Genomic DNA, 27,737 nt, shown 5'->3' with positions numbered 1-27,737 from the left:
CAGCTAATTCTAACCTTATGAGAATATTGCCTGTGCATGTATCGCCAGCCATAATCTAACAATTTAAAAGAAAAAATGAAATATTCTCTTGCAATCATTGTTTTTATTTATTAAAATAATATATATATAAATATGTTTTATTCTTGGATAGAGTTAAAAAAAAAACAAACTGCAAAGAAATTACGCCACCTTATGGCAGAAGACAGCAAAACTGACGGCTGATATTTCACACACTACAGCTCCAAAGACAAGAGGAGCAAGTTCATACTTTCACAAAAAATCCAAATACAGCCTTCTTCAGACCCATAAGCAAATGAACAGTGTTCAGCATATGCCCATAAAAGAAACGGCATGGAAACTACTTATACTGCTGAATTTAGAAGATTAAGTTGGATGCCAGCAGGAATCAAACCCACAAGCTCAGAGAACCATATTCATTTTCAAACTTCATGTTTGGGTTAGTACCTTATCCATTCTGCTAAGGTAACTGGAGAGAACACAAAAGCAACTGAGTAGCCTATATAATATGTTCATGATCATTATTCCAAAGGTGGAGTCTCTAAGAATTTCCTGGTATTGTTATTTCCTCTTCCAGCAACTCTAAATAGGTGGCCTGAAATAATCTAAACATGTACTAACAACATTGTGTTCTACTACACTTAGTGTAACAGTACTTGGGAAAAGTGCTGCAGTAGCAATGTTAAAGTTAGAACCAAAATCAAAACACCTCAACACTATTTTGCTTTGACTTAAGAAGTTTTTGAAATTCCTCTCTGGGTTGGTATTTCTCCTGGTGGCTAGGATATTGTTCTCTTATGGCATGCAGAGGGGAAAAAAAGAGATTTCAATTTGAAAAGAAGCAATTGACAGAGAGCAGTCCACACCCAAATAGCTATATATAGTAAGGGCATTCATCCAAATACAGATTTTAATACAGATTGTTTCTTTGTTTAATTCATATCATGACCTAGAACGTAAGTTTCCCCATCCAATGTAACAGCTGTAACAATTAGGACACTGGGTAACACAGAGAGCATCAATTCCTCTTGTTGGTGCTACTCAATTTATATACACTAACGAATACCAACTAAGACATAATGAAAGAAAAATGAACTTTTTAGGTCAGTAACTATGACATCTTTCTGAAATTAATGGAGAATACCAAGTCCCTATTTTAATGAATATTTATGCAATGTAAAACAGCTCCAACAACAGAAATTAAATTATATCCTTGGTGTTTAAAACACTCTCAAAATATGAGATGTGCAGATAAATCTATAAGAAATTTCAACCTGGAAGAACATGGTGTGAACCATGCACGTGAATTACCAGCACCAGGCTCTTAGATATTCTGAGAGGATTCTCTCTTACTGTGACCAGAAATTCTGTCAAAACTGATAATATATCTAGTAGCAAGCTTTTTTAATTTAGAAGAATCACCATTTTCTGATGAAGAAAGATGTAGCTAGACGGTTCCGAAACAGCTTTATCCAGAGGATCTTTCTCTGTTTGTTAAAGTTATGCACTTACTTTATTAAAGTTATGAGTGCAAAGAAATGAAAAAGTATTTTCCATGGCTAGAAAAAATAAGCAAGATACTTAAAAGCTTCAGACAAGATAGAAATAGACCACAATGAAAAATGTCCTTTAAAACATCTAAGAAATAAGTAATTACAGTTCCTACCTGCATTCCCTAAGCACGCCAGAAGCTACTTCCATATATTTTGTTCCCTAAAAATCCAGTGCACTGAGCTCCCCTCTCCTTTAGTTCAGAGTCAGTGAAATGCCGTTCTTCCTACATTTTCCCACAGCAGGAAACTCAGAATATCTCCTTCTTTCCTCCTCCCATCTCAAACGCTTTTTAAACACCTCCTTCCCATTTAGAGGAATCAGTGTGCCACATTCCCTCCCATGCTGAAGAGCGATACAGTATGTATTACATGGTTCCCATGCCAAGAGCTCTGCACAGATTTTTGTTTCTCCCCAACCACAAACCTTCTTCCAGATAAGCATGATAAAGGGGTAAGGGAAAAATCTCTCTATACACCTTCACATCACTATGGGTCAGGTTTTCCCAAGGAAGCACACTAGAAAAGAAGGTATAATGAAGCCATATTCCTACAGCTGGTTGAGGGAGGCTCTCAGCAGAGCAGGAGGAGTAGCTTTTTAAATTCATATGGCTTTTCATTCCTTGTTTTCACCAAAATCAATAAAGTCTGGCAACTGAGGCCCAGGCATCAGCTGATGTTATACCCGATGTGAAATAGCATTATTATAAATCACCATAACCAATGACCAACACAAGTTGATTGGGAATTCCCTTTTCTCAACTGCTGACACATAAGGAGGAAAAACCTATTTAAGTATTTTTGAAAACTTTTCCATACTCAGTAAGCTACATTCCTTAGTAAGTTATGTAAAGAGCCTGGTCCAGCAACAAATTTAACTGCCCCAAATTTTCTCAATGCATTGATCATCAGCTGAATGAAAAAAATAATATGATAAGCATTTGATTTTTTATATGATATCATGATACAATGATTTCTAAGATATGATCACCAAAACTGTACTGTTTTGCTTTACATGACCAGCCGTGATCGGTAAAACAAAGCCTAAATTTCCCACAGAAAGAATGGCAACTGCTGGCATCAATGTAAACTATTAAAGAAACACTGCAAAAGTCAGGTGATACCTGAAATCTGTATTCTTCTCGCATAAATGTCATATGATGATTACTAACTTTATTACACTACAGATATTACGTACTTTCTTTCATTAATGATCAGCATTAACTACTGTAAGTTCCTCTCCAGGACTCACTTCTAAGTTTTAAGTGAAAGTTAATTACCTCAAGGTCATCCAGAGAACGAGTAATACTAAATCGCTTAGATCTTCCAAATGATCTTCGAACAGAAGAACGTGGGGGAGGAGCCTGATTTAATCCCATTGGATGTCCAAATTTTGCACCCTAAACAAAACAGACAATATATATTATTATTTTACTTCTTTACTTCTTTAATTTTAGTACATTGCTGATCATAGTGACAGTATCTGAATTTTAAGCATTGGTAGGTACAGAATTCCAAGGAGATGGATTTGCCAACCTGTAACAGGACCACAATTTCAACACAAGTTGATCACTTGCCATGCCCCTGTAAAATCATGTATTAAAATCATTAAAGTTATGACTTTTCCAGTCTCAAGTCAAATATCATAAATATTCAGCATTAAGTTACTGTATAAACATGAGTCATCAGTTTGGTTGCTAAAGTGTACACATGCTACATGTCAGTATTAGTAGACAGAGTTTAATGAAAAGCAAGACAATCCTAGCTCTTTACCGTCTTAACTGGAAAATATTTACAATGACAAAATATTTGTTCTTTCTATAGGAAATTACCATCCTAGAAATCACCTCACCCAGCTTCTGTTGGAATCTTTCTCCACACTTTTAAAAATCTTACTTTCCCTACTCTTTTTTTTTTTTTTTAAAAGGCTTGCTACTGTAAAGTCCAACTTTTTAAATCACACAGTACAAAATGCAGGAACTTTTGTTCTGAGGAAAGAAACTACCTCACTTGGATGTTCCATGACCAGAATTGGTGCTGCAATAATCAAATCTAATGGCTTTCTCTTTTCCTCATAATCATACTCTTTCTCCCTAAAAAGTCACCAGATGTCAGTTAAGCTACAACAGCTCAGCATGTACATATCTAGTTTATGCCAAATGGCAAAGTGTAAGCTTAAACCTAAGAGTAGGCACACAGTCAGTGACTGGTGCTAAGCAGATGTACATAAACTCACTACATTATGAAAACTTGTGATTATGTGCCTGAAATTTTGGATGCCTTTCACTGTAAAATTCAATGTGGGGAAAATTCCTCCCTGTCTTCTGATGCTTTTTCCTTTAGAAAATAAGAGTTTAATTCAGAGTAAATTTTCTTCTATTTCATTTCAGCATCTTTCTTCATCACAGTAAGCTTAAAAATATATTTATTAGTACTTTTATAATTGTTTATTGGCAGCTTTGTAATATTTATTAAATTTTATATTTGTTTCTTCCTTTGGGCAAGTTGCTGTGCTCTCAATTCTGAAATATTTTGGTATCCCTTTGATCACCTGTTTGAAAGTCTATATACATCACATAAACCAAAAGAACAATCATAAATTTCACATCCTTATAATCTCATGCTAACAACACTCATACAAAGTAGAGAAGAGCATCGAGAATATTATACAGCCTCCTTACTGCAATAAAAGATAAGGTATCCAACAGAAGATGTCTGCCTGTTTGCTTATTCCTATGGAGTCAACACTATTCTTTACCAACAGGGCTCTGACTGTCACCAGTATTCACAACAGACTCTGTTTACAAGCTTATAGAAATGTCAAGACATAACACAGCATACAGGAATCTGAATCCAAAGTACGTAGCAGGGTTCATCACTGCAACAGGCTGAGACTCCAACTTCTTCATTCAGTATTAAAAGTGATCCATTTTTATATGAAATTTCCTTCCCTCACAATTTTCAATTTACTAAGGTGGGGTTTTTTTATTGGCTGAGACGAAAATTAGGCAGGTTCTGCCAAGGAAAACTGGAAATCCAGCAACTGCAGATTAGCTTCTAACATTTTTAAGAGAACATTTAAAAGCACAGTATAAACAAGCTAAGATGGCTTTTGCTAAAATGATCGACTAAATGTGAATACAGGAAAGTTGCTCTCCATAAATGTTCACAGATAGGAGCCACCGGAATGAGGACAGTTCCTGTCTTCCTGAGCAATTTTAAAATCATCTGTTTATCCAGGCAGGTACCACTGAGGTGGTTCATGCTTGGTTGATACCTTACAGTCACAGCAGTCTTTCTCGTCTAAACTGAAAGCTTATACCTAATGCTGTAATCTGTGTCAAACAGTGAACTCCGCATTAACCCCTGAATAAATTCAGCAGTATCCGTTACTATTACTGCATAACATACCAAAACACTAACACGGCTCCTCCTGTATGAGTATGTTCCTGTTAAAACAGCGTGAATATATGTGTACAACTACTAGGTTTCACCAGCAGTCAAGTATAATCACACTAGTTTTGCAATTTTTAAATTCTTAATCTGTGAATTAGTGAAAAGACTATCAGACTAAACAGCTCAGCAAATTCTAAGGCTAGTGAAATTAATGATGTCATTAGTGCAAGTATAACTGGTATTTTGAAATTAATGAAATAGTTACACAGTATGGATTCTGCTTAATGGTCTTTCATGTATTTCTCAAAACAAGATGCATCCCTCAGAGAACTTCATCTTTCATAAAAGGAAACTGGTGAAAGGAAACAAAAGGAAAAAAACTATCAATAGCAGTCATACCTATTTTGAATAACAAATACATTTTCACTTTTCTTTCCAATTCAGCCCAAAAAGAATATGAACTGTCCAATATATGTTTAAATAGTGGAGATTGCCAAACACGATTCTGGGAGATTAAGACATACAACTAGAGAACATACACTCAAAAAAAATTTTGAAACAGTAACATTACAAGTTGAAGGAAGAGGAACAAACTGCCTGAAAACAAATCTAATTAGATTCCACTGAGAAGCACATTCTAGATAAGATTAATTATTACCAGATGCCCCATTTTAGAAGTAAATGCTGCTTACCTATTTGTTGTCAGAAACATAACAAAGATAAAGAGGGAGAGTGGACAAAAAACACTTGCAAATTGTGTGGTATTAGAAAACAGAACAGTAAATTAGTATCCAATCAAAATTTTTATTTACCGTTTTTGACATTCTTATACAAAACTCACTATTGAGCCCTGGATGGAATGATAAAGATAAGAGCAGGAAAAAAAAAAAGACCCTGAGAATAAAACAGTGCTTAAGAAACAATTACAAAATATAAAAATTCACTGAGCTAACCATTTCCCCAACCCATTTGGATAACAATTGCAATTAGGAAAACGTTTTCAACTGACAAAAATCTCTTCCTTGCTCTGAAGAATCAAATTAATAATCTAGGAAATTAAGGAAGACATTGCTAAAAAAAAGACTTCAGTTCACAAAGTATTTAATTTCCTGGTAATGCTGCTGAGAAATCTCCCTTTTCATCTTTTCTTGACTCTCTTCCAGACATTCAGACTATGAAGGCAGACCTCCTTCTGCAGATCAATTAAAAAAATTGCCTTGCATACACACACACACACACAAATAAAGAAAGAATCACGTTGCTTAAGCAAATAGTAACAACATTTTGGCAAATGTTTTTCATGGAACTCTGAAGAGCTGGAAATAAAAGCATCCATGACTTGAAGAGAGAACAGCCATTGCAACTAGAATGTACTAATCAGCATGGCTAAAGAAATCCACAGTATCTGAGCAAAGAGAGATTGCTAGTGCAACGACTGATATTAATGTAAATTTTGCAGTCTGTTAGCCATAAAGAAATTATCATACTTCTAAAAGCCTTTATTACACTGTTAAACAGATATTAAAAAACATTAAATGAACCTAAATAAATTTCAGAACAGTACACTATATGACCAACAAAACGCTGCTTCATTCACTCTAAACTAAAACACTGACATTTACTACATGAACATTGGGCTGTGGGTTTTTTAAAATACAGATTGCCTATAAGGCCTAGAAATATTTACTATCATATCTTAAAGATTCTCTTCCAGAAACACTGTGTTGCTGAATTTATGAAAGAAAACTCTAAAAATATCTAGATACAAGAATATCTAAGAGATCCTATCACAGAACAGCATTAGAAATTAAAGTCATCTGATACTTCACTAAGTGCCTTCATTTCAGGAACCCAGAAACAAACAGAAAAGCACAGAAATTTGTGAAAACAAGTTGATTAGTGAAAAGCATGTGCTACAGCAATACATCCTCTGCATTTTGCAATACAGATACTTACAACCTGCTACTACTATCTATCATGGTGAAAGTACAAAAGAACATATCTCTAAAAGTCTTTATCCTGTTACGATTTGGCAGATGGAGAGGAAAAACAACAAAGAATTAAAGGAATAAACACACTGATGCTCTAAAAAATCCATTCCTTTTTCTATTCTTATAACAAAGTAAAAATTATGAACTAGCATGGACTGAAATAAACCAGCTAAATGTATAATTATAAGAGGAAAAGCATGACAATGAATGGGTTTGCATAATTTTTTTTTTAATATGTAACTGGATCACTCTTTTTCCTTAGGCTAACAGGAAATGTCAAGTGCAAATACATTCCCCTGAAATAACCATCAATCACTGACCAAACTATTGTCTGTCTTTCCCTTCAAATACATTTTTTTTTTAAATTTAATTTTTAACCTGCTTATTTGGCCTTGTGGATGAGCTACCTCCTAATCTACTTGACAAGAAAAGCATTAAAAGCAAAAATCACCAGAGGAGGATTGATATAGCAGCAGTTTGTGAAAATGTCCAAGTGAGAACAGTTTCTGTCTGATAATAAGAAAGGTGTACAAGAAAAGTAAAAATGAGAAAATGGAAAATGTTGTACTTCATGTGTTAGCAAGACAGAGTGAAGAAGCATATGACTCATGTTAGACTGCAAATAGAGGGACAGAAAGAACAAAAATGATCAAATACAAGGTGACTTGCACAAATCTAGTTCTTTAAAGACAGAAAGAAAAAGGATGGGCTCTTAGAAGTAATTCTAACTGATAAACAACTTAGGCAGTAGCTCTATATAACATTATTTTCAGCAGCTGTGCTAGCTTAAGGACTTTGCAAGTACTTCTGACCACTCATGTCAGCTCCCAAGTTGCAGTATGGCTGCCCCCTTATCTCCACTAACAATAAACTGTAGTTTACAAAATAAAATAATCCTGTTTCTAACACAGATCCACAGACAGTCATGCCAACACAACTGATGATGCTCACTGCCAACTCCGGCCCGAATGTGACAGGAACTGTTTTAAGTTGGTACTACCAAAGAAATGCAATGTGAAACTATGATAGTCAATACGATACTCTAACCTGGAGCTTGAGTGCACAGAAGCAAGTTGATAAAACCTTATCAATTATTCAGAACCCAAAGAAACCAAACACCTTTAGAAAACATCTTCAATTAGCTTAAAGAAATTACCAGCTATAGCTTGAGCTGTATCATGCTCTTTCATATTCTAGCACATGCACTTATCAAGTATTACAACCTTTTAACAAATTGTCATACATAACAACCTGATATTTCCATTTTGTACTACATAGTCTTTGTGTCTCTCTACAGTTAAACACATATTGTCCTTTTATCCAAATATCTGGATATAAGTAATAAAACAATGAGATTCCTGTCCTCTGGTACAACAGTTTTAAAGCTGGAGGAGCCGGAAGGAGGTAGCAAGGAGAGGACACTGGTGGCTCTTGTACTCCAAGAGCTGCGAGGAAGTGGGAGGTTTTTGCTAGGTGTTCAAGCATCCTTGACAACGACAAAATACAGGGAGCTGGCACCAGGAATCCAGAAAGGGGAAAAGAGGAGGAAGAAAAACTGTGAGGCTTAGGCCATCTTTACAACATCTAGCAAATTTAATCTTTTCATGGAAAACTCGTTACACTTTGTGACCTTAAGGGAAAACTAAAGGGGTTGAATCTTACGGGACAGAGATTTTGGCTGCTGTGTGGAAGAGCAGGAAGAGGGAAAGGTAAAATATATGAAGGGGAGCTATTCTAAAAAGTTTAAAAAAACACTAACAAGCCTGATCATCTACATTTACAGAAGGATGCTTTCAAATGCTTTCAAAACTGTTTCACAATGAAAGCTAATCTCAGAAGATTCACAGGCACGTGAGTGAAATAATTTTTTTAAATGTTTGAGGAAAAAAGCATAAGGAAGTAATTGAATGTCATGAACAAAGTTATAAGAGCTCTAAAACAAAAATATAGTTACTGGTATGTAGTAATTTTGATAGAAATTGTTTCCTCCTCCTGTTGAGGTGGAACAAGTATACTATCCTCTGTCCTGATGGTTTAAGATAATACAAAAGGAGCACACACATGCTAGAATGGTCACATAGGACTGCTTGCCAGCTGGATTAAAAAGAAGTCATCAGAGCCACAGTTTGGGGAGTCTTATCCAACCCAGCTAAACCACACTTGCAACAGAAACAACCGTCACTACCCAGACAGCAACTGGCCATCCTACTCCAGAGAGTCAATTCCCCAGGTAAGCACCTCCCTGTACTAAAAAGTCCAATAAATTAGATTCTTTTAACAAAAACTCTGTCTATGAGTGTCTGTGTACAAGTGTCAATTTGAGTACCGATTTCTGATTAATTGCCTCTAAAAAGCGTGTAACAAAAGGAGGCTGCTTGTATTCACAGATTTTATCACAGGAAAAAAAAAAGGAACAGCACCATTTTAAAAGCCTCAATTTAAGGAGCTCAACCAATACAGAATTTGCTATGTTCTATATGTCACAGAGCTTAATCATACTAACTATAAAATCATGAAATTTTAATTTGTCCTACTCCTATTTCCAGCTATTGAAGCTTTTAAAAACTCTCACTGTTTTTAGGTTTGACTCTATGACTTTGTACGGTAAAGTGCATAATAGTTTGGAACCCACATCACAGAAACCTAGAATGGTTTGGGTTGCAAGGGACCTTAAAGATCATCTAGTTCCAACCCCCCCGCCATGGGCAGGGACACCTTCCACTAGACCAGGTTGCTCAAAGCCCCATCCAACCTGGCCTTGAACACTTCCAGGGAGGGGGCATCCACAACTTCTCTGGGCAACCTGTGCCAGTGTCTTACCACCCTCATAGTGAAGAACTTCTTCCTTACATCTAATCTAAATCTACCCTCTTTCAGTTTAAAACCGTTACCCCTTGTCCTATCACTACACTCCGTGATCAAGAGTCCCTCCCCATCTTTCCTGTAGGCCCCCTTTAGGTACTGGAAGGCTGCTATAAGGTCTGCCCAGAGCCTTCTCTTCTCCAGGTGGAACAACCCCAACTCTCTCAGCCTTTCCTCATAGGGGAGGTGTTCCATCCCTCTGACCATTTTTGTGGCCCTCCTCTGGACTCACTCCAACAGGTCCATGTCTCTCCTGTGCTGAGGACTCCAGAGCTGGACGCAGGACTGCAGGTGGGGTCTCACCAGAGCGGAGTAGAGGGGCAGAATCACCTCCCTTGACCTACTGGTCATGCTTCTTTTGATGCAGCCCAGGATACGGTTGGCTTTCTGGGCTGCAAGCGCACATTGCTGGGTCATGTTGAGCTTCTCGTCAACTAACAGCCCCAAGTTCTTCTCCGCAGGGCTGCTCTCAATCCACTCATTGCCCAGCCTGTATTTGTGCTTGGGATTGCCCCGACCCATGTGCAGGACCTTGCACTTGGTCTTCTTGAACTTCCTGAGCTTCACACAGGATACACAAATCATATCATTTGAAACTTGTGTGGATATTCAAAACATGCCAAATTTACTCTTGGATGTTAAACAGAAGAAGGGTCAGTCTGGAGCAGCAGTTCATCTTTACAAAAAATGCAGGTTTAAGACTTCAGAAAGAAAGTTTCTAATTTAGACCCTTCTGAAACGGGATGGGAAACAGGGATGCCACAGTAATGCCAATATATTCAGTGCACAAAATCTCAAAAAATACTGAAAGTCTTGGACGTTCATAGAACAAAGTAGTTGATACAAATATTATTCTCTCATCAGTGTTAGTCTCAAATCCTACTCTGGACCATTTGGCTTAATCTTCCTCTGTTGTCCACCACCATCCCTAAGTGCCCATTCTCCTGACTCAATGCAGAGCAGGCAAGACTGTAGGCCATGACCTGCCTTTACCCCTCATCCTAGCAGCCAGCATCACGTGCTCCTCCACCCAAAAACCGACAGTGCAGACTTGCAGGACTTGTATAGTGAGGCTCTATGGGGCCTGAGAACAAGACGGATTGAAATATGGGGTATATTGGGTTAGGGCCTCTCATACCCCAAAAGAGAAAAAAGAATCTGGGAGGGAAATGGGAAAAGAGCTTGCTGGGGTCCAGTCCCCTGGACCGTAACAGGACCAGAAGCAGTAAGTCCTGGGGTAGAGGTAGGCATGCTGATAGAGAGGGCTCCATATCCTATGGAACAAAAAAGAATGAAGTAACACCCTCCGGGCTGCCCTGTGCTGCTGCCATCATCATGGACTGACATCACCTCACAAAACTGGATTAAGTGGGAGAGGGTTAATTAAAAAAGGTCTAGCATCATTCAAACTTTACTGACAGCTTTTTCACAGGCTTTAATTACACTGCAATTCCTGTAATGACTTTTTTTTTTTTTTTTGGCACCAGTATGACAAAGGATTCACATGGTTATTATTCACCATTCCTGGTCAATGGATTTGATCACTTTTAAGAACACCTCTTTACTAATCAGATGATAATGACACATTTCACTGCCTTCTAACCATTACAGTGCCATTTTTAATGGCAGTTAGGCCCATAATATAATCAAGAATGACATAAAATTTCATGTAAGATCTCTATGCGCTCTGGGAAGACATAGAAAAGAGGATGTCCTGTCACATTGGACATCCAAATAAATGAAATGTATTGTTTGTCTCCTGTACTAAGGATACTAGGCACCTACATTTCAGTACTCTCCTAATCCCTTTTCAAATGAAAAAACACACACGTTGATGGTATTAATGAAGATGGAATAGTAAGATCATTTTCTCGGTTCAACTAGATAATAGTATCTTGCATGAGTAGGAAGCCTATTAGTTGAAAATTGCAGAGGAACAGAAAGACCAGAGTACACTAGGGGAAAATGTGGAGAAAATTACAAGTACACACAAAACGATTGGTTCCAAATCATCTTGAACATTAGGTAGGCATTAGCTGGAAACATTAAGTCAGTATGGCCCAATAATCAGTAACAATCAAAAAAGCAAATGAAGAATCATCAGAAAAGCAAAAGAAATCAAGAAATAAGCTTTATGAATACATTGCCTGCCCACACATTTTAAAAACTGCTTATAGTTCTGGTCAACCCATCTCAAAAGTAATGTAGTACAACCAAGGGAGGAAGATTACAATTATGAAAAAACTTTTGTATGGGAGGATACTAAGCTGACTTCTGCTTGGAAAGTAAGTGATTGGTGCTGAGTTTTAAAACAAAATGACTAAGAGAAAATAAATAGAGAGTAAGATTATTCAGTATTTCTCATTACAAATATTAGCAGGGATGAAATGAAACTATATGTAAAGTACAATTATGTACTGTTTTCTTTCCACCCTATTAAACTGCAGAATAAGTCAAGTGATACCAGGAATGCAAAAGTACAACTGAGTTTAAGAAACAACAATTTCAAGAACAAATGTTCACAAAGGTTATCATGCATAATGATGTGGATGGTGTCTCTACCAGAGGAAACCACGTGCTGCTGAAAATTACAAGGATATATTTTTCACTGCTCTTCCAAGGTCTTTCTAAGCAGCTGCTCCTGGCCGGTGTCAAAAATAGAATATTGACCTGGATATCTCATCTGATATATATGGATGTTTTTACTGATGGATTACAAAATAAGTATTAACCATCAATGCTATATGCTATGAAGAAAAGTAAACAATATATGAAGAGGTATTGTATGAACTGTTAACACTAGAGACAGGAAAATGTACACTACAATTACACAAAAGCTTGACCAGGAAACCAGCATAAAATTTTGGTCACTCAGCTCCAAGAAAGAAGAATTTAAACTAAAATAGTTTCAGAAAAGGGCTACTGAAGTTATCCAGAGAATGAAAACTTTACTTCCCAGAAGAGTAAAAGACTAAGCGCTTTACATCAAACAAAATGAAAGCCAAAAGAGAACACGATTTCTATGCATAAACAAAAAGGTAAACACTGAAGAACCACTTTCACTAAAGGAGACACTAGCAGCAGAAGAAATGGGTATAAGGTAGCCATGACTAGATTTCAGACTGGGATAGAGTTAATTGTCTTCCTAGTAGCTGGTACAGTGCTATGTTTTTGAGTTAGGTATGAGAAGAATGTTTAGACACTTCAGGTAAGTTTTAGCAATTCCATATTTATTTTTGTTAATTAAAGACCTTTGTTCCATATTGATTTATTTCTTCTCCAGTGAAGAACTGGTATTTTATAGCTCCTTTTCTTCTCTAAATCTTCTCAACTGCAAGGAATTGGGGTCTATCTTCATACAACTGAAAGCTCAGACAATAATTTTATAATCTCTTATCTCAAAGCTTCTATGTTTAAAATTTAAAATAAAGCCATTTTTCATCATTGCAATTCATTCTGTGCTAATTATTTTTCTCCACGCTATTTTCTTCATTGTTTCTTTTTGTTTCTCAAGATGCTACCTTCCCCTGTGACTTTGCAACTCAAAACTAGCTCAGAAATATTTAGATGTCTGCATCTCCCCTTAATTGTCATGATGTTAATTGGAGTCCAAACCTACACTTGATCTAGAAAACACATGAATTCAGATGTAATGAAAAATTCTAAATCTCTAGCACATAAATTTGAAATAAGAAAATTTCACAAAGTCAACATTGCTCTACAGACATTTCCTGTCTAGATTTTATCTGATTTCTTTTTCAGAGAAAAGCACCCAGCGTTATTTTGGCTTTATATACATTGTTAAAGATGCTAGAACTGACCATTTTTTTGAATCATTATTTTAGAAGATTACAATACATAAGAAAAGGCTGCATGAAATTACTAAACATTTCATTGCTTTTCATTTTCTCATAGCAAAATGTATCGGAGGACCCATTTCATATAAATGCCTTTTTGCAGATTAATTCACATTAGCTCATTCTCAGATCTAGCTTGGTGTTTGGGATTTCAGTTGAGTTCTCTTTAAGGTATATACGTGCATCTCAAATCAGATCAAAGCCTATAATTCCAAAGGTTAACATTAAATTGTACTGCGTAAGAATAGCAATCCAGCTGCCATTAATTCTGCTTTATAAACAGCTGGGGTGGAACAATTTAAGCTAGTGAGCAGACAGAATTGTAAAGGAAAGGGAAAAAAACATGTAATTATACAACAAAAAAAACAAATATGGGAACCACATAGCTTTGCCAACATTGTCTTTGCATCTAAAATATCTGCCTTTCAGTTAGTTTACCATCCAGTTACCAACATGAAAAACTGCAATTCTTCGATTTGAAGCAAATTACAAAGTTTCGCCAAAAAAAAACTATTCCATTTTTAACTTGAACAGCATATCTTTTTCAGTAATACTTGCTTTGGAAACAAAGACAACTGTGAAGTAGTTACAGTTAACTTCTGATCAAAACACAGTAACAATAGTAGTAACCCAGAAAATATATTGGCAAGGAAAGATGCATTAGTGAACCCCACAGTATTGCTTACCTGTCTTGTCTCTTCTACATTTTTACAATATTTTCAGTAGCTTAAGTCATGAAGGTTACAAAGCAGTTGATAGTTTTTTTTGGTTTAAAAAACAAAAAACGTATTTGCAATACTATTGTCCAGTGAGTCTCAGAGTCACTGAGTTTCTAGTGAAATAGAAATAATAATCTACTAGAATAATTATCCTTTTTTTTCTTCCTCTAAGATCTACAAATCTACAAATCCACACTTTTCATGAGCACAAACAATAATGTGGTCAAGATAGAAGTCTTACAACAAATACGAAGCAGAAAAGGGTTTCTAAAAATCAATACCCAAATTTTTAAAAGGCTTTTTAATTCTTTTTTAATAAATTTGTCACATTCACTTGGAATAAACCTAGTACCCAAATACTAGTTACTAAGCTCAGGTTGTAAAACCTCTTGTGATCTTAGATGTTATACTTGCCCCCACAATATTAAAACAGACTTTCTTTCAAAAAAAAAATAAAAAATAGTGAGAGGTCAATGCCTAGGATTCTGTCCTCATGGAGAGAAAACTCAAAGACTAAACTGACTGTTATGAAGCTTTTGAGTGGAAAAAGGAGTATTTTCCCAGTAAAACTTAATTTAAAACAGTAATGGGTAGACGCATTTTTGGCCATATTAATTTAGTCCAGAGGGAAAGGAATGCTTCCCTGTTCAGCAATTTTTCAAGTCCCTTGCCAATCCTAACATCCCCTGATGTTTTCATACTGCTTATGGTGCTTTTCTTTTGCTTAACCCAAAATCATGCAAAAAGGGTGAGTAGGTAAGTGACTGGAACTTAGTGGGATGCTGAAGAAGGTGAAAATAACAATGCAACAGCAAAGGTAGTACAGTGCAAAAGGAATAACAAACAAAAAAGCAGGAATTATTCCATTCCCACTGAAACCATAACCAGACTCTTCATCTGCTAGTCTCATAGGCCTCAGGATACTACACACCCCTGCCCAGTATCAGTCTTACAGCAATTCAGAAGCTTCTCACCACCACAAATCTTCCTTAGTCGTTCTGAGATTGAAAGTCACCTTACCTTCCACGATCTGCCTTTTCAGTGAATTTCAGCAATATCATCAGGCCTCCCCCTACTTGTTTTAGTCTAAGGCCTACAGAAATCAAGGAGACTCCCCAAAAAGTCTCATAAGATGCTTCAATAGAAATCTGTTCACATGAAACTTTTAAGAAACATGGGAAATGTGAAGTTCAGTACAGGAAATAATTTTAGAGATGCATAGGGCCAGAGATACCCTCCATTAAATCTCAGTCAGAAGAGATGGAATAGAACAAAGATTTCCCTGATTCAGTTTTCTTACTAACAACAATCATTTTAAAAGCCAAAGATTAAAAACCAAAAAATACAGCAATTGTGAAAGTATGAGTTCAGTAATTTAGGGATAAATTCCTTACAACATCTTAAAGCAAAACAAAAAACCTTATGCTATGCAGTAACATTTAATCAAATTAGGCATTTTAATTTTTTAAACTATTCACATTTATATTGAACTTCAAAATGCTTTGTAGCAGTGTAAAGAATATTAATATTTAAAGTGTTTTTGCCAATTACAAAATTAACCACAATCCTAATTTGTGAGCTGAAAACATCATCATTAAAGGGACTACAACACTAAAGGGAAAACAATGCTCAGAAAACGTGTTTACTTCCTTGTAACCTGAAGTCTGAAATGCCATACCTATTCCTACCCACAAGAAACACCTCTCAGGTCCAGTTCTTAAAGTGCAGTTTTAAACAGGTATGTTCACTTGCGCCTTCTCACATCTGCTCATGTTCTGTACAATTCACAAATGTTTCATTAGTGCAGCTATAAAATCAGGAAAGAGTATATGCTCCTCCAACTAGCACTGTATATACAGTACATCATATTTTCCTGAATTACATGCTGTGATCATCACTGTTCAGCTGCACAGCAGTTCTGCTAGATCAGAATTGCATCCAGGAACTCATGTCCTTTCCCCAGTGTCTAATGAAAGCTCCAAGGAAGAGGGTACATAAAATGGAAGTGCAGAGTCCATCACAAAAAAACTATAGCTTTGGTAACCTTTTCTCCCTCTAGTGGCTTCCACACATTCCCACTCATAAGATATATTACCCTTCAGTATTAATGTAAAAGACAAAAAAAAACCCACCTTAATTAAAAAGCAATTTAAGGTCTGCTCTGCCAAATGAAGCATTAGACTCAGCCACTAGATTGTAAAAATATGAATGTAATCCCATGTGGCCACTTTATAGACTTTATTCCATGACTGGAATGTGTCTGAGCATGCTGTGTAAAATCAGTCCTCACCACTTAAAAAGGTCACAGGAAGCTGAGGATGTATAGTTTTCTAGAATGCAGCATCCAACCCATCTGAATACTGTTTTGGAATAGACAGTCTTACCTCTTCTATTCACACAAAGCAAAAAGAGAGTCTGAACTTCTGAATATCATTCTCTTATGAAAGCAAATTAGTGCCCTAATATGCAAAAACATAGATTTTCCCTATTTCTGCAGTACCTAAAGAAGCACAGAGGTACATTCATCAGTAATGACATCCCCTGACTATTTTCATTAAAGAGTTAAGATGAGAACATAGTACTACTTCATCTTTATGAATTACTCTGAATAATGCTAAGTGCTTGCAACTTATGCTTGGAAATGATTTCAAGACTTTCATAAGCTTTTCTCATCAGTTTCAATAGCCTTCAATAATACTGAAAAACAAAATTAAAATGCAAAAGAGGTTCTGTAGCCTTAATGAGGAGACTAAATGCTATAGCCATGTAGAACATTTTAAATGTGTCTTGCAAACAAATTTGTTATTAATCAAAGAACAGAATGCCTATGTTATTAGTAAATAGACTTAAAAGGGAAGATTAATTGAGATACTTAGTGTTGGAACATATATTCTGGTATATGCTGATCTGAGTGACACAGTAGGTGAAATATTATTACTGTTTACCCACATGTAGAACATCTTTCATCTTAAAGAGTAAAATTTTCTATGAGATTTTCATTAGTATATTCTTGACTTCCATGAAATAAATGTTTCAAACATTTCAGAAATGGTTTTTTAGTTTTAAATCTCTGGGGAAAAAATCTAATCCATATTGCTATCATGGACAACATTGCAGACAAACTTGTTGCAGAGACCCTGAAGGAATTTCAACAGCATCCCATGCAGCTGGTCCAGTTCCTAAAGAGCACTTAGGACCAATGTCCATAATGCATCTGCACCAGGTGCTGCATATAAAGAGGCCTTTTCCTTGGTCCATCAGCAAAGAGATCATGAAGCATGTAGTCTTCAGGGTAGCAGACCGAATTGAATGTTAGGTGGTTTCAGTGGGCAATGTTTTCAAATTAAGTGTTTCTGTTTGGATAATTTCTGTTTGCTTTTTGAAAAGTGGGAATCACCTTGTATTTGAGATCACTTGAAATTTAATACATTATTGTGTGTCTGGAAAACACTGCTGACTGTAGCAGTCACTTCACCTTAAAAATACACTAGTGCATAACTATTATATATATACTAGTTTATTTTTTTTTATTTTCAGCACAAAAAGCATACAAAAGAACATATGTGAAAGTTTTGGCTTTACAGTGCAAGAAAAGCAATAAAAAATAATTTCTTTTTCCACACCAAAACCAAAATGTTCTGAAGTTCTGCATTCTAATCCCCAAAAAGTCTATGCCTGAGTGTCACACCAATGCAAAGATTTTGTTTATAACAATATGAAACAACTAATGAATCTCCACTGCCATCCACCTGAGCAGCAGTTGGATATTTTTAATCAGGCGAAAAAAACCCACTTTTTCAAAAACAGATTTGGATAGCATGATGGACACTTGAATTTGAAGTATAAGGTTCTGTCTTTCCCTGGAGTCAGCAAATATTTTAGATACAACTCTGCTACTAACTGTCTTAGTCTAGGACCAATGACCTCCACTTTACTAGAATCCCAGTTATCAACAACAGACTCCCATGAGATTAGTTCCCTCAACAGCAAAACATGTATGTGACAAAGGGAACAGTATGTAATTATGTTGGATACCCCTCTCATGCTTCTTTTTTTAAATCTTCTCACTTTGGTTTATAGAAGCCTAATAGACAAAACAAGTAGACGAAGCAGTAATTTGGAATAAAATTTGAATTACAGCTTACTGGCAGAATGTTAGATTTGTGACCTAATAATGGACACTATAATCACATTGACTATCCTTTGATGTAGGTTTAACGCTATTTCCTGGAGGGAATTTTTATAGTAAAATTGTCTTATTCAGTTAAAGAGTACAACACAAGTTTTTGACTAATGATTAGACTACATCTCTATAAAAATAGATATCACTAAAATAATAACATTTGCAAGCCAGCCTTCTATAAAAAAAGGAACCAGACTGAAGATCCAGACTGTTTCCATTCTTTTGCTGCTGGAGGTCAGAAGGAACTGAAGTTGCTAGAATGTCATGTCTCCTTTTATTGCAATGCCACTGCAACATTTGGAAACAATGAAGAGACAAGAAGAAATGTGAGAAAGCTCTAACAGACAACACTTCTAGCAGAAGTACAATTCCAGAGCTGCACTCAATTAAACAGGAATATGCAAAGCCTCTGCAAAGGAGAAAGAACCATATTATTTTCTTCATCTGAAATTCCGTAAAAGATATAATACATGTTTAAATATTAGTATGCAAATATCATGGTGTAAAAATACCATACGCTGTTGGGCTTGGGTTTTTTTGTTGTTTTTTAGGAACCAGTATCAACATATTCTTACCTTTTTATCTTCTTTAGACTTCCTAATACTGTGCTGAGGCCCAAATTTGTTCTGCATGCAAAACATCTTCTTAGACCATTCATTTTTATGAGATTTTAACTGTGGCTGACCAAAGCTGCCATCAACTCTGTATCTGTCAGCTGGAATCTTATTCATTGGCGGGGGAAGAGTTCCACAGTTAACACTTGACCAGCCGTCCGTAGAATCAGTGTACGACTCCTGGTCGCTAGCATTTCCATGCTGCCATTCTTGTAAAACATGCACAGGCAACCACCTTTGATTGCCTATGCCTGCAGTGTTTTTCTTTGATGGGGGTACTGAATTTCGGGAGGAAACCAGTGGAACTTCAATACGAGCAGAAGGACTTAAGTGTTTGCTCACATTTTGGGACTTATCATTCTGAATTACTTCTAAAGGAATGTTCCCTTCTTGTTCATGACAGAAGCCATTCCAATGGGAAGCAGGCTGATTTTGTCCCCTTCCTACTGGATTTTCCCATATGCTGTTAGGAATGTGTTTACTCGGATTGCTCCCTAAATCAACCACCAGAACTCTATTATTTTTTTCTTCTTGGTTAAAATTTCCAATTCCACTATCACTGTTACTGCTTGTACTATTATTCTGATGAGCATCTGCATCACCATCAAGAAAAGCCCTCGCACGCATTCCCTCAATCAATTCCCCCATATCCCTATACAGGACAGAAATAAACTGAAGAACAGGTAGAGATGATGTTGGAAACTCTAGACAGCCATTTGTGTCTGGATCTGCTGTACATTCCAGTCCAAAACGTCTTGCTATGCCCTGGTGAATTTTGTGATGAAATAATTCAGGATCCACCATAAAAACATGGCAAGATGTCCTCAGAACCCCTTCATCTTCCTGAGCCAAGCTTGCATCATCATTTGTCTGCATTGTAACTAGTCCAAAGAATCTTCTATCATCTGGGCAAACAGCACTGAATGCCAGTTTCTCTGCAGGATATTCTGCCACTACACCTGACTTGTCACTGCAGAGCTGAATACAGTCGTGCATTATCTTCATCATCACTAGTGAATGGATTTTTTGTTCTGCCCGCAGACGTCTCATGCATCCACGAATAGCCTGCAAACTCTCATTTTCCAAATTCGAGGTTGTTGAAGGAAGTTCAATTGAGCCTAGGTAACCTACAATCATGGCAACATTTAAAATGCTTGCATCTAATCCAAAGTCTTCAGCACTCTCCAGTCCAATTCTAAAAACTGAATCATCATTCAGGACTTTGGGTATTTCTTCCTTTGACAGTAGGTTTGGATTGCTTACACTTTCACTGCCAGTTTCAAATTTAATAGCAGCAGAAATTGAAAACGATCTTTGTTTTGGTGCAGAATTATCCAAGTTACCAGCACAAAGAGTAGGATTCTCAAAAATCATGTTGAAAATGCCACCAGACTGCACTTCTTCAACAACTTTCTCTGCTCTGTTTATACCCAGAGCTTTAGAGTCAGGTTTGGGTTTCAGCCACCCCTTCCCATCATAAAAACCAACTTCTTCATCACTTGAACATGAATCTATATGACTAATCCCTTCAGCAATGACCATGTGCAGGACTCCAGAACATTTTCCTATAAGTTTCACTACATCTTCATGAGAGGCTTTTTTCACATTGATTTCATTAACTGCAAATATCTGATCTCCTGCTTTAAGTCCAACATAATCTGCAGGGCTTCCTTTCATAACACAACTAAGAACACAAGGAGCTTGTCCAGAAAGGGTAAACCCATAACCTGCTCTTCCTCTAGCAACTTCCACACTTCTTATCCGAGGAGGAGCATGCATGTTGAGTCGACGTTTGACCGTTTCCCCTGGTCTATACATCTTGGGTTTTTTCCCTGAAGTAGGAAAACTTCTAATTAGTCCAGTTTTTTGTCATGTTTCAAGAGTATCACTCCTTCACCTGACGAAGCTCTAAAGAAAGAAAAAAAAAAAAACCAAAACACATTTTAATTCTCTATCATATTTCAGGTTTTTTAGTACCCAGTATTCCCTTTACTGTTCACTGCTAGTGAACTCTGCTAGAGAATTAACACAACACTCGAAACAATTTGAAAAGAACAGGTACCACAGTCTTCATTTTACTGATGAGAAAGCAGTAGCAAATGCAAATAAAGTGGCTGTCCAAAATGACAAAATGGCAAAGCAAAGAACAGAATCTAACTCTTCTGATGTACAGCTGATGTTTTTATACCACAGTATGTTACATCTTCCCCAACTCCACCACGTTACCTACTATTCAGTTAACTTCTAGCTTACTGAACCATTGCAATACCACCACATTCTACAGCACAGTTAAAATCCTGGATGAAGCTCATCTATCCTTTCCCAGCAACATAAAAATTAGAGCTCAGTGTATCTACTCAGCTATAGCCCACCCCCGCTTTATATTCAATGTACAGAAACAGGTACCAAAGGTATCCACGTAAAACAGGTTAAAGAAATTACCCCTACAGTTGCCTGTATCTCTCCACTGACTGGCTGTAAAGGCAGCTTAAAATAAGTATCTCAAACTTCAACTTTTGCCCATACATTTCACTTACGTACGCAACAGCAAATGGGCGTTCAATCATGTATTAGATCAAAGGGACCCAAAATCAGATTTACTGTTACATCAATCAATTTAATCTACTCAAAAATAATCTGTCAGAAAGCAAACACATAAAAAAATGCATTTCAGTCAGTCATTCCAACAGCCATGTGTTTTAGTTTAGCTTAAAAACTCAAAAAAAAGAGGAAAAAAGAAGGAACTCCACATGCTGCCAGTATTAATCTAGTCATGACTTTACAATTAAGATAAAGCAGCTTTATATGAACAGCAAGAAATAGCAGATTTCATTACATTCTGGTGTTGACATTGGAGTCTGGATGTCTTGTTCTAATTATACTCAGGTAAATTCCATTGTTTTAGAGAGGTTTCCTCCACTAAGCAGGTTAAAATACAGAAAAAGTGTTTTAACACAAGGAATAGAAATGACAACTTGTTCAACTTTTGAAACTGTCCCCTTGTTGCATGATATGAACTCTTACTTCCACAGGTCTGGAGCATGACTGAAATAACTGGAGGACTACAGCTACATAAAATTGCAATAAACTTGGTCTGAGCAAGTGAGAACTAATCTGAAAATAATTACTGCCCTGAGCTGGTCCACAGGCTTATTCATAACTCAGTCACAATGTAACATGCTTAAAAATGTATAAGGTACTCAAAATCAAGTATCTTGTATATGTGGGCAACATTTTAGATAAATAGATACACATAAAAAAATATACATACACAGACACATTTATTTATTGTATCTAAAGTGTTAAATTAAGTGGTGTTCAACCCACTACTTGCATGGAAGAAAAATGACCAAGAAATACTTCTGACATTGCTCTCAGCTACAGAAATAACAAAAAACCCCACTCAAAACATGATGCAATCCACAGCACACTACTTTCACAGTATTTCTGCCTGGGACAGAACAAACAGAAAGGCCAAGTTCCACAAAAAAAAGAAAACCAAAACCACTAAAACACAATTTAGGATCAAAGTCTTAACTACTTAACTACATCTGAGTTGTTTGATTACCAAATTTAAAAAAAAAACACTTATGTTTCTTGAATATTCTGCTAAATACTCAACTACAGGATGTGATTTCCTTAGGACCCTTCCAAATTCTAAATAGGACAGCCTTCAAGATACTAGAAGACATTCACTTGACTTTACTTTTGGGTTTTAGTTTGTATTTTTTTGAACAAAGGGACATCAGATTTTTATGTCTCCATGGTGCAGCTGTGACTGTTCAATGTAGTATGGTTTTTGCAAATTGTTTTAATATAGCAATTATCTAGCTTCAGTAAAACAGTTCCCCTATAATTTAAGAAAATAACTTCACTTTAAGAAGTAATGAAACTTCACACTTAACCTTTGAATGGAAATCATAACATAAAGAAATGCTTTGCAAACATTTAACCAATCTCACACGTTGCTGTAAAAGACCCCTGTCAACTTGCATCATCTCGTGCCTTAAACATAGATTGACTTCTTCCTGATGAGGCTAAACTTGTGAACCAAGAGATCACTGTGCATTCAGCTATCTCTAATTAGGTCTGGTACTTTCTGAGAATAATCATTAAACATTTCAAGATATAGTTCTCCAACCAAAGAAACCAAACAAATGCCAAACAGTAAATAAAAACCTACTATCTAGGAGCATGAGTATATACATGTTTTAATTTGCCTTACAGTGAATATTTCAGTTCCCAATTGTCTGGAGAATAGCCTAATGTGTCCCTTGGGTACCCTCCAAAACTGTGCTGCTTACCTGGTCAACATAAAGCACTATAGTATCTGGCACCTAAAAGTGTGCTACTAGCTTGCAAGAGGAAAGGAAACAATTAAAAGAGTATTAGATTATAAATAACTTGACTAAAAAAAAATATAATAAAAAGCTGTAGTTACAAAAAAATTAAGATTCAATATTGTAATGTTGAAGTGGCTGATAAGAAAAACAGATTTTTCCAGCTATCTTTCTACACCTATAAAAAAATACCCTAAATGCAACTATAAAAAAAACACACAATGAAAATGTAGTTAGGCTGCTCTTGGGAAGAAGCAAACCCCAGTGCTGTCTTACCTCATGATTCCACATTTGCTATGAGAGGATTCCTTTTAACTCTATTCACAAGTCAATTTATCTATTTGCCTTCCTAACCTATGCCCCTTACACATCAAGCGTTTATTCCAGATTATAACCACTGGTAAGGGAAGGTCATTCCAAAACCTGACCATTGTAAAAACAAAACAGCAGGCTGCTAATATATTACTTTTCTCTAATGACAAAGTTCCACAGGTGTGAAGACTTCCAGCTATTAAAATATTTGTGTAATTTTGTGAGTGTAAAGTTCGGAAGTAATTCAACATTAAAGGTTTTTTTGCTATTAATGTATATATACACTATAAAAACCAAATAAAAAACTGTGTTACATTACTGGAAAAGCCACCTCTTCCCTCCCTCAGTAGCTGAATATTATTCTGCATTTTTTGTGCCCATTACACCCATGACAAATAACAACTCACTAAATTTATCTAGGAAACTTCAAGACAAAAGCCAAATGTAGCTCTTCTGCAAGAACCCTCAGCATTCAAATATGTATTACTGCAACAATGGCATGACAGGCGAATGGAAAAATTATGAAAATAGTGTTTCTCATAACCAGAGAGATTCCAACAGAGAGTATTTGAGTTATAAACTGTTAACAAATTAGTTCAAAACTAAATTATCAAATTATCTAATTGCCTAAGTTTTAATTTTCTTTGCAGATTTGAAACCTGGAGCTAAAGAGGTATGGCACAAAAATGGCACAAACTTCTACAGTTTCAAAGCAATCATATGTCTGAACATCCTTTTCCTGCAATAAATTACAAAATGTGCACTGTATGCAGTGAAACAAAGACATTGTTTTAGTTGCACTGATATAAAGCTTTGTAGGTGTCTGCATGTTTACTAAAACATGAAATTGTTAGTGAACTATAGTGAACCTGTGATAACTGTGACATGTAACCAAAGAAAATTGAGCTGTTGATTTTCAGTTCAAATTAAATACTGAAGCTTACTGAGCCTACCAATAATATGCTACTGTAACTACTTCTAATAATTATAGCACTGAATTTTATTAATTTGATAGCATAATTACATTCAGTCATATACAGTATGTCAGAAAAAGTTACACCACAATACTACACATGGCCAAGCTTACTTTGACTTTCTGCTATCACTAAGTATGATAAAGTAAGTCTTAAAGAAAAAAGTCTGTACAAAAGATATCAGCGAGTATTAGTCAGGAGGATATGTGCATTTTATAGGTGAAAACAGGCCTATAAAAGCAGAATAATTTGTAATACATAGTAACTAAATCCTAAGCAAGTAATATAGTTTTGTGACATTTCAATATACTTATTAAAAACACTGAAAATATAAAATTCCTACTATCATTTGAAGAACACTGCAAATATAAAAATACTATTATTTCAGAAAGTTCATCAAAATTTGTACCAACACAACTTAGTAATATGACACAGAATAAATATAGTTTAATAACTACAAAATATTTCACAGGACATTTCAGACAGAAACACTAATATATACAAATTAAGAATTGTTCAAGTATGTGAAATAACATAATTTGCCCATATACATCAGCTTTGTGACAGAACCGCAAAACAAAAAGAAACATTTGAGTTTTCTCCCAGCATACATTCTGGTCTACCATTTCAATCAATTATTTTGGGGGTATAAAACACCAAAAATACCAGTTGCAGTTGAATTGTACTTTATCCCACAAACACTGCATTTCTTTATGTAACATTTTTACATATCCATGCTACCTTTTCATGTCATTTTCAAACCCTCTACTCCAAAGAAAATAATACTTATTTGCTTACTTTCAAGGGAGAGAGGTGGTTTGTTTCCTGCTTCTGCTCTTGTTAACTCATAGCAACAAAAAGAGCAAACAGAAACAGGCAGCACATTCCTGTTATAGTCTATGTTAGACTATAACCTTAACAGTTAGAGGGCAGTGAGGGAGCATGTGAAGTTTAAGACTGCAAAACTGACCACCAGTTCATTTTGAAAAGCCTTTGGAAATGAGCTGATACTCAGCACTACAGGATCCATGTTAATGTGGTGGCCTTTTTTTTTTTTTTTTTTGAAAAGCAGAGAACTGGTTGGCTTCATCTTGTTTTTCAATAGTGAGACAGTAAGAGGATAAAGCATCCAAAGTGGAAGCGCATAGAGGAGAGAGACTGTTCTGTCATCCCTCACACAGGTCTTGAAGTACTGAAAAAGATTCTTCAGCATGGGTGTCACTCATTAAGGCAGAACTGACTTTCACAAATGATGCCACTACAAAGCTCAAATGAAGTTATAAAATTTGAATTCCACTCACTATTCAAATGCGGTACATATTTATAGACAAGTTACACGAGAAATGTAACAGCACAACCTGCAAAGACAGCTACTAGTTGTTTCAGAACTTGGGCGGGACAGTCTTTTAATAAAAAAGTCTTATCAGCATTTCACAATTGGCAAAACATACCATTATGTTTCCTGTATAAGCAGCAACTGCTTTGCCAGAAAACAATTAGGTGTACCTAGTGCGATCATTCAAAAAGTACTGACTTTAATTAGTAACAGCAGGCTAAAAAACAGTTGTTAGTAAGAACTCTTCTCAACACTGAAGCCAGCGTACAAAGCGTAAAGAACACAAACAGGACATTTGCTGTTTTGTCCGACAAGACTCCTGCGACGAAGGACAAAGTTTTCTAAAGCTATTGTATAAACAGTCGTGTGTTTACAATTCAGATTAATTTATTTGTTGTATTTAAGAAGGTGAAAAGGTTTTGTTGGTAGTTGGGCGTTTTCCGCCCCCCCCCCCTTCTTTTCTTGCAAATACGTTCCAAAACTGTTGGGACGCCACGAAAAAGGGCAGCACTTCAGACCGAAGCAGCGACACGCGAGATCTGCTCAGGAATAAAAGCGGTCGGGAAAAAGGCTTGGGATGGTTTGCACTCACGGCGCTTCCACGCACAGGCGAGAGCCGGGGCGGGGGGGGGAGGAGCACGTCTGACTCCCGGCGCAACGCTGCGCAAGCCGCTCGAAAAGTTACGCCGCCGGCTTCTCCGGCGGCACCGGCGACCCGGCTGCAGCCCACCTCCCGGGGAGGGCTCCTGCCCCGCCGGGCGCAGCGGGGCGCGGGAGCATCCCGCCGGCGCCGGGCGAGCCGGCAGGCCGCGGAGCGGAGCGGAGGTGGCGGGCGGCGGGGTCCGCGCCGCCGCCGGCCGCCTGGAGCAACGGTCCGCGGGGTTACACATTAACCGCCCCGCGGGGCCGCCGCTTCCCAGGAGGGTGGAGCTGCGGGGAGGCACCTGAGCCCGCAGGGAGGGTTTGAAAAATCAAGCGGTAAAAAGACCGGAGGGCAAGGGGTACCCGCGGCGCGCACACTCACACGCAGACACACGCCCCGGCCCGGCGCTGCCCGCCGGGGGTCGCGGGCAGCGCCGCAGCCCGAGGGGCGCGCAGAGGGGGCGGCGCGGGCGCTGCCCTCCCCCTCCGCTCCCTCCGCCGCGCTCCCCTCCCCTCCCCCGCCGGGCTCCCCTCACGGCGCCCGTGGGCTGCCCCCATTCTCCCACCACACCCCGAGCGGGGTCCCGGGCCAGGCGCTCGGCGGCGAGGGGGATGGGAGAGCCGGGCGGGCAGGGGTGGGCGCTCCCCCGCTCGGACCCACTCACCTCCGTCCCCCAGGACTCCGGCTACTCTACTGAGGCACCAGCTCCCCCCGGTCACCGAGGAGACGGGCGCCGGGCTCCGCCACACAGCGCTTCGGCCACTGGCTGCGAGGAGCTGTCAGTCACCGCACTCACCCGGCAGGGGTGGCGGTCGGGTTCCCGGACAGAGAAAGGGGAGAGACAATACCCAGCGCCGAAAAACTACAGCTCCCGGCGTGCCCTGCGAGGGGCCCGCTCCCTCCGGCCGTGGGGAGCGGGCCGCGCGGGGCATGCCGGGCCAC

The 27,737-nt window shown here is 37.6% G+C and overlaps 1 protein-coding gene across 3 annotated transcripts in view; it reads right to left on the bottom strand.

Annotated features, from left to right (window-relative positions):
- Window positions 1-27,652, bottom strand: part of RGS12 (regulator of G protein signaling 12) — a 90,285-nt gene extending 62,633 nt beyond the window's left edge. For 2 of the 3 annotated variants that reach the window (XM_030020994.2, XM_030021001.2), the window contains exons 1-3: window positions 27,460-27,652; window positions 19,152-21,098; window positions 2,849-2,968 (exon numbers count right to left, since the gene is read on the bottom strand). In XM_030020994.2, coding sequence (XP_029876854.1) covers window positions 2,849-2,968; window positions 19,152-21,008 — 1,977 coding nt within the window. In that variant the 5' untranslated portion in view covers window positions 21,009-21,098; window positions 27,460-27,652. Of the gene's footprint in view, window positions 1-1,684; window positions 1,781-2,848; window positions 2,969-19,151; window positions 21,099-27,459 lie in introns of those variants that run through there. The other variant, XM_030021028.2, reaches the window with a different exon arrangement.
- Window positions 27,653-27,737: the final 85 nt, after the last annotated feature.

This window comes from Aquila chrysaetos, chromosome 1, assembly GCF_900496995.4.
Source record: "Aquila chrysaetos chrysaetos chromosome 1, bAquChr1.4, whole genome shotgun sequence".
In the NCBI taxonomy this organism is placed as follows: Eukaryota; Metazoa; Chordata; class Aves; order Accipitriformes; family Accipitridae; genus Aquila; species Aquila chrysaetos.
The sequence above is the reverse complement of the archived record's forward strand: the minus strand, read 5'-3'. Positions and strand labels throughout refer to the sequence as shown.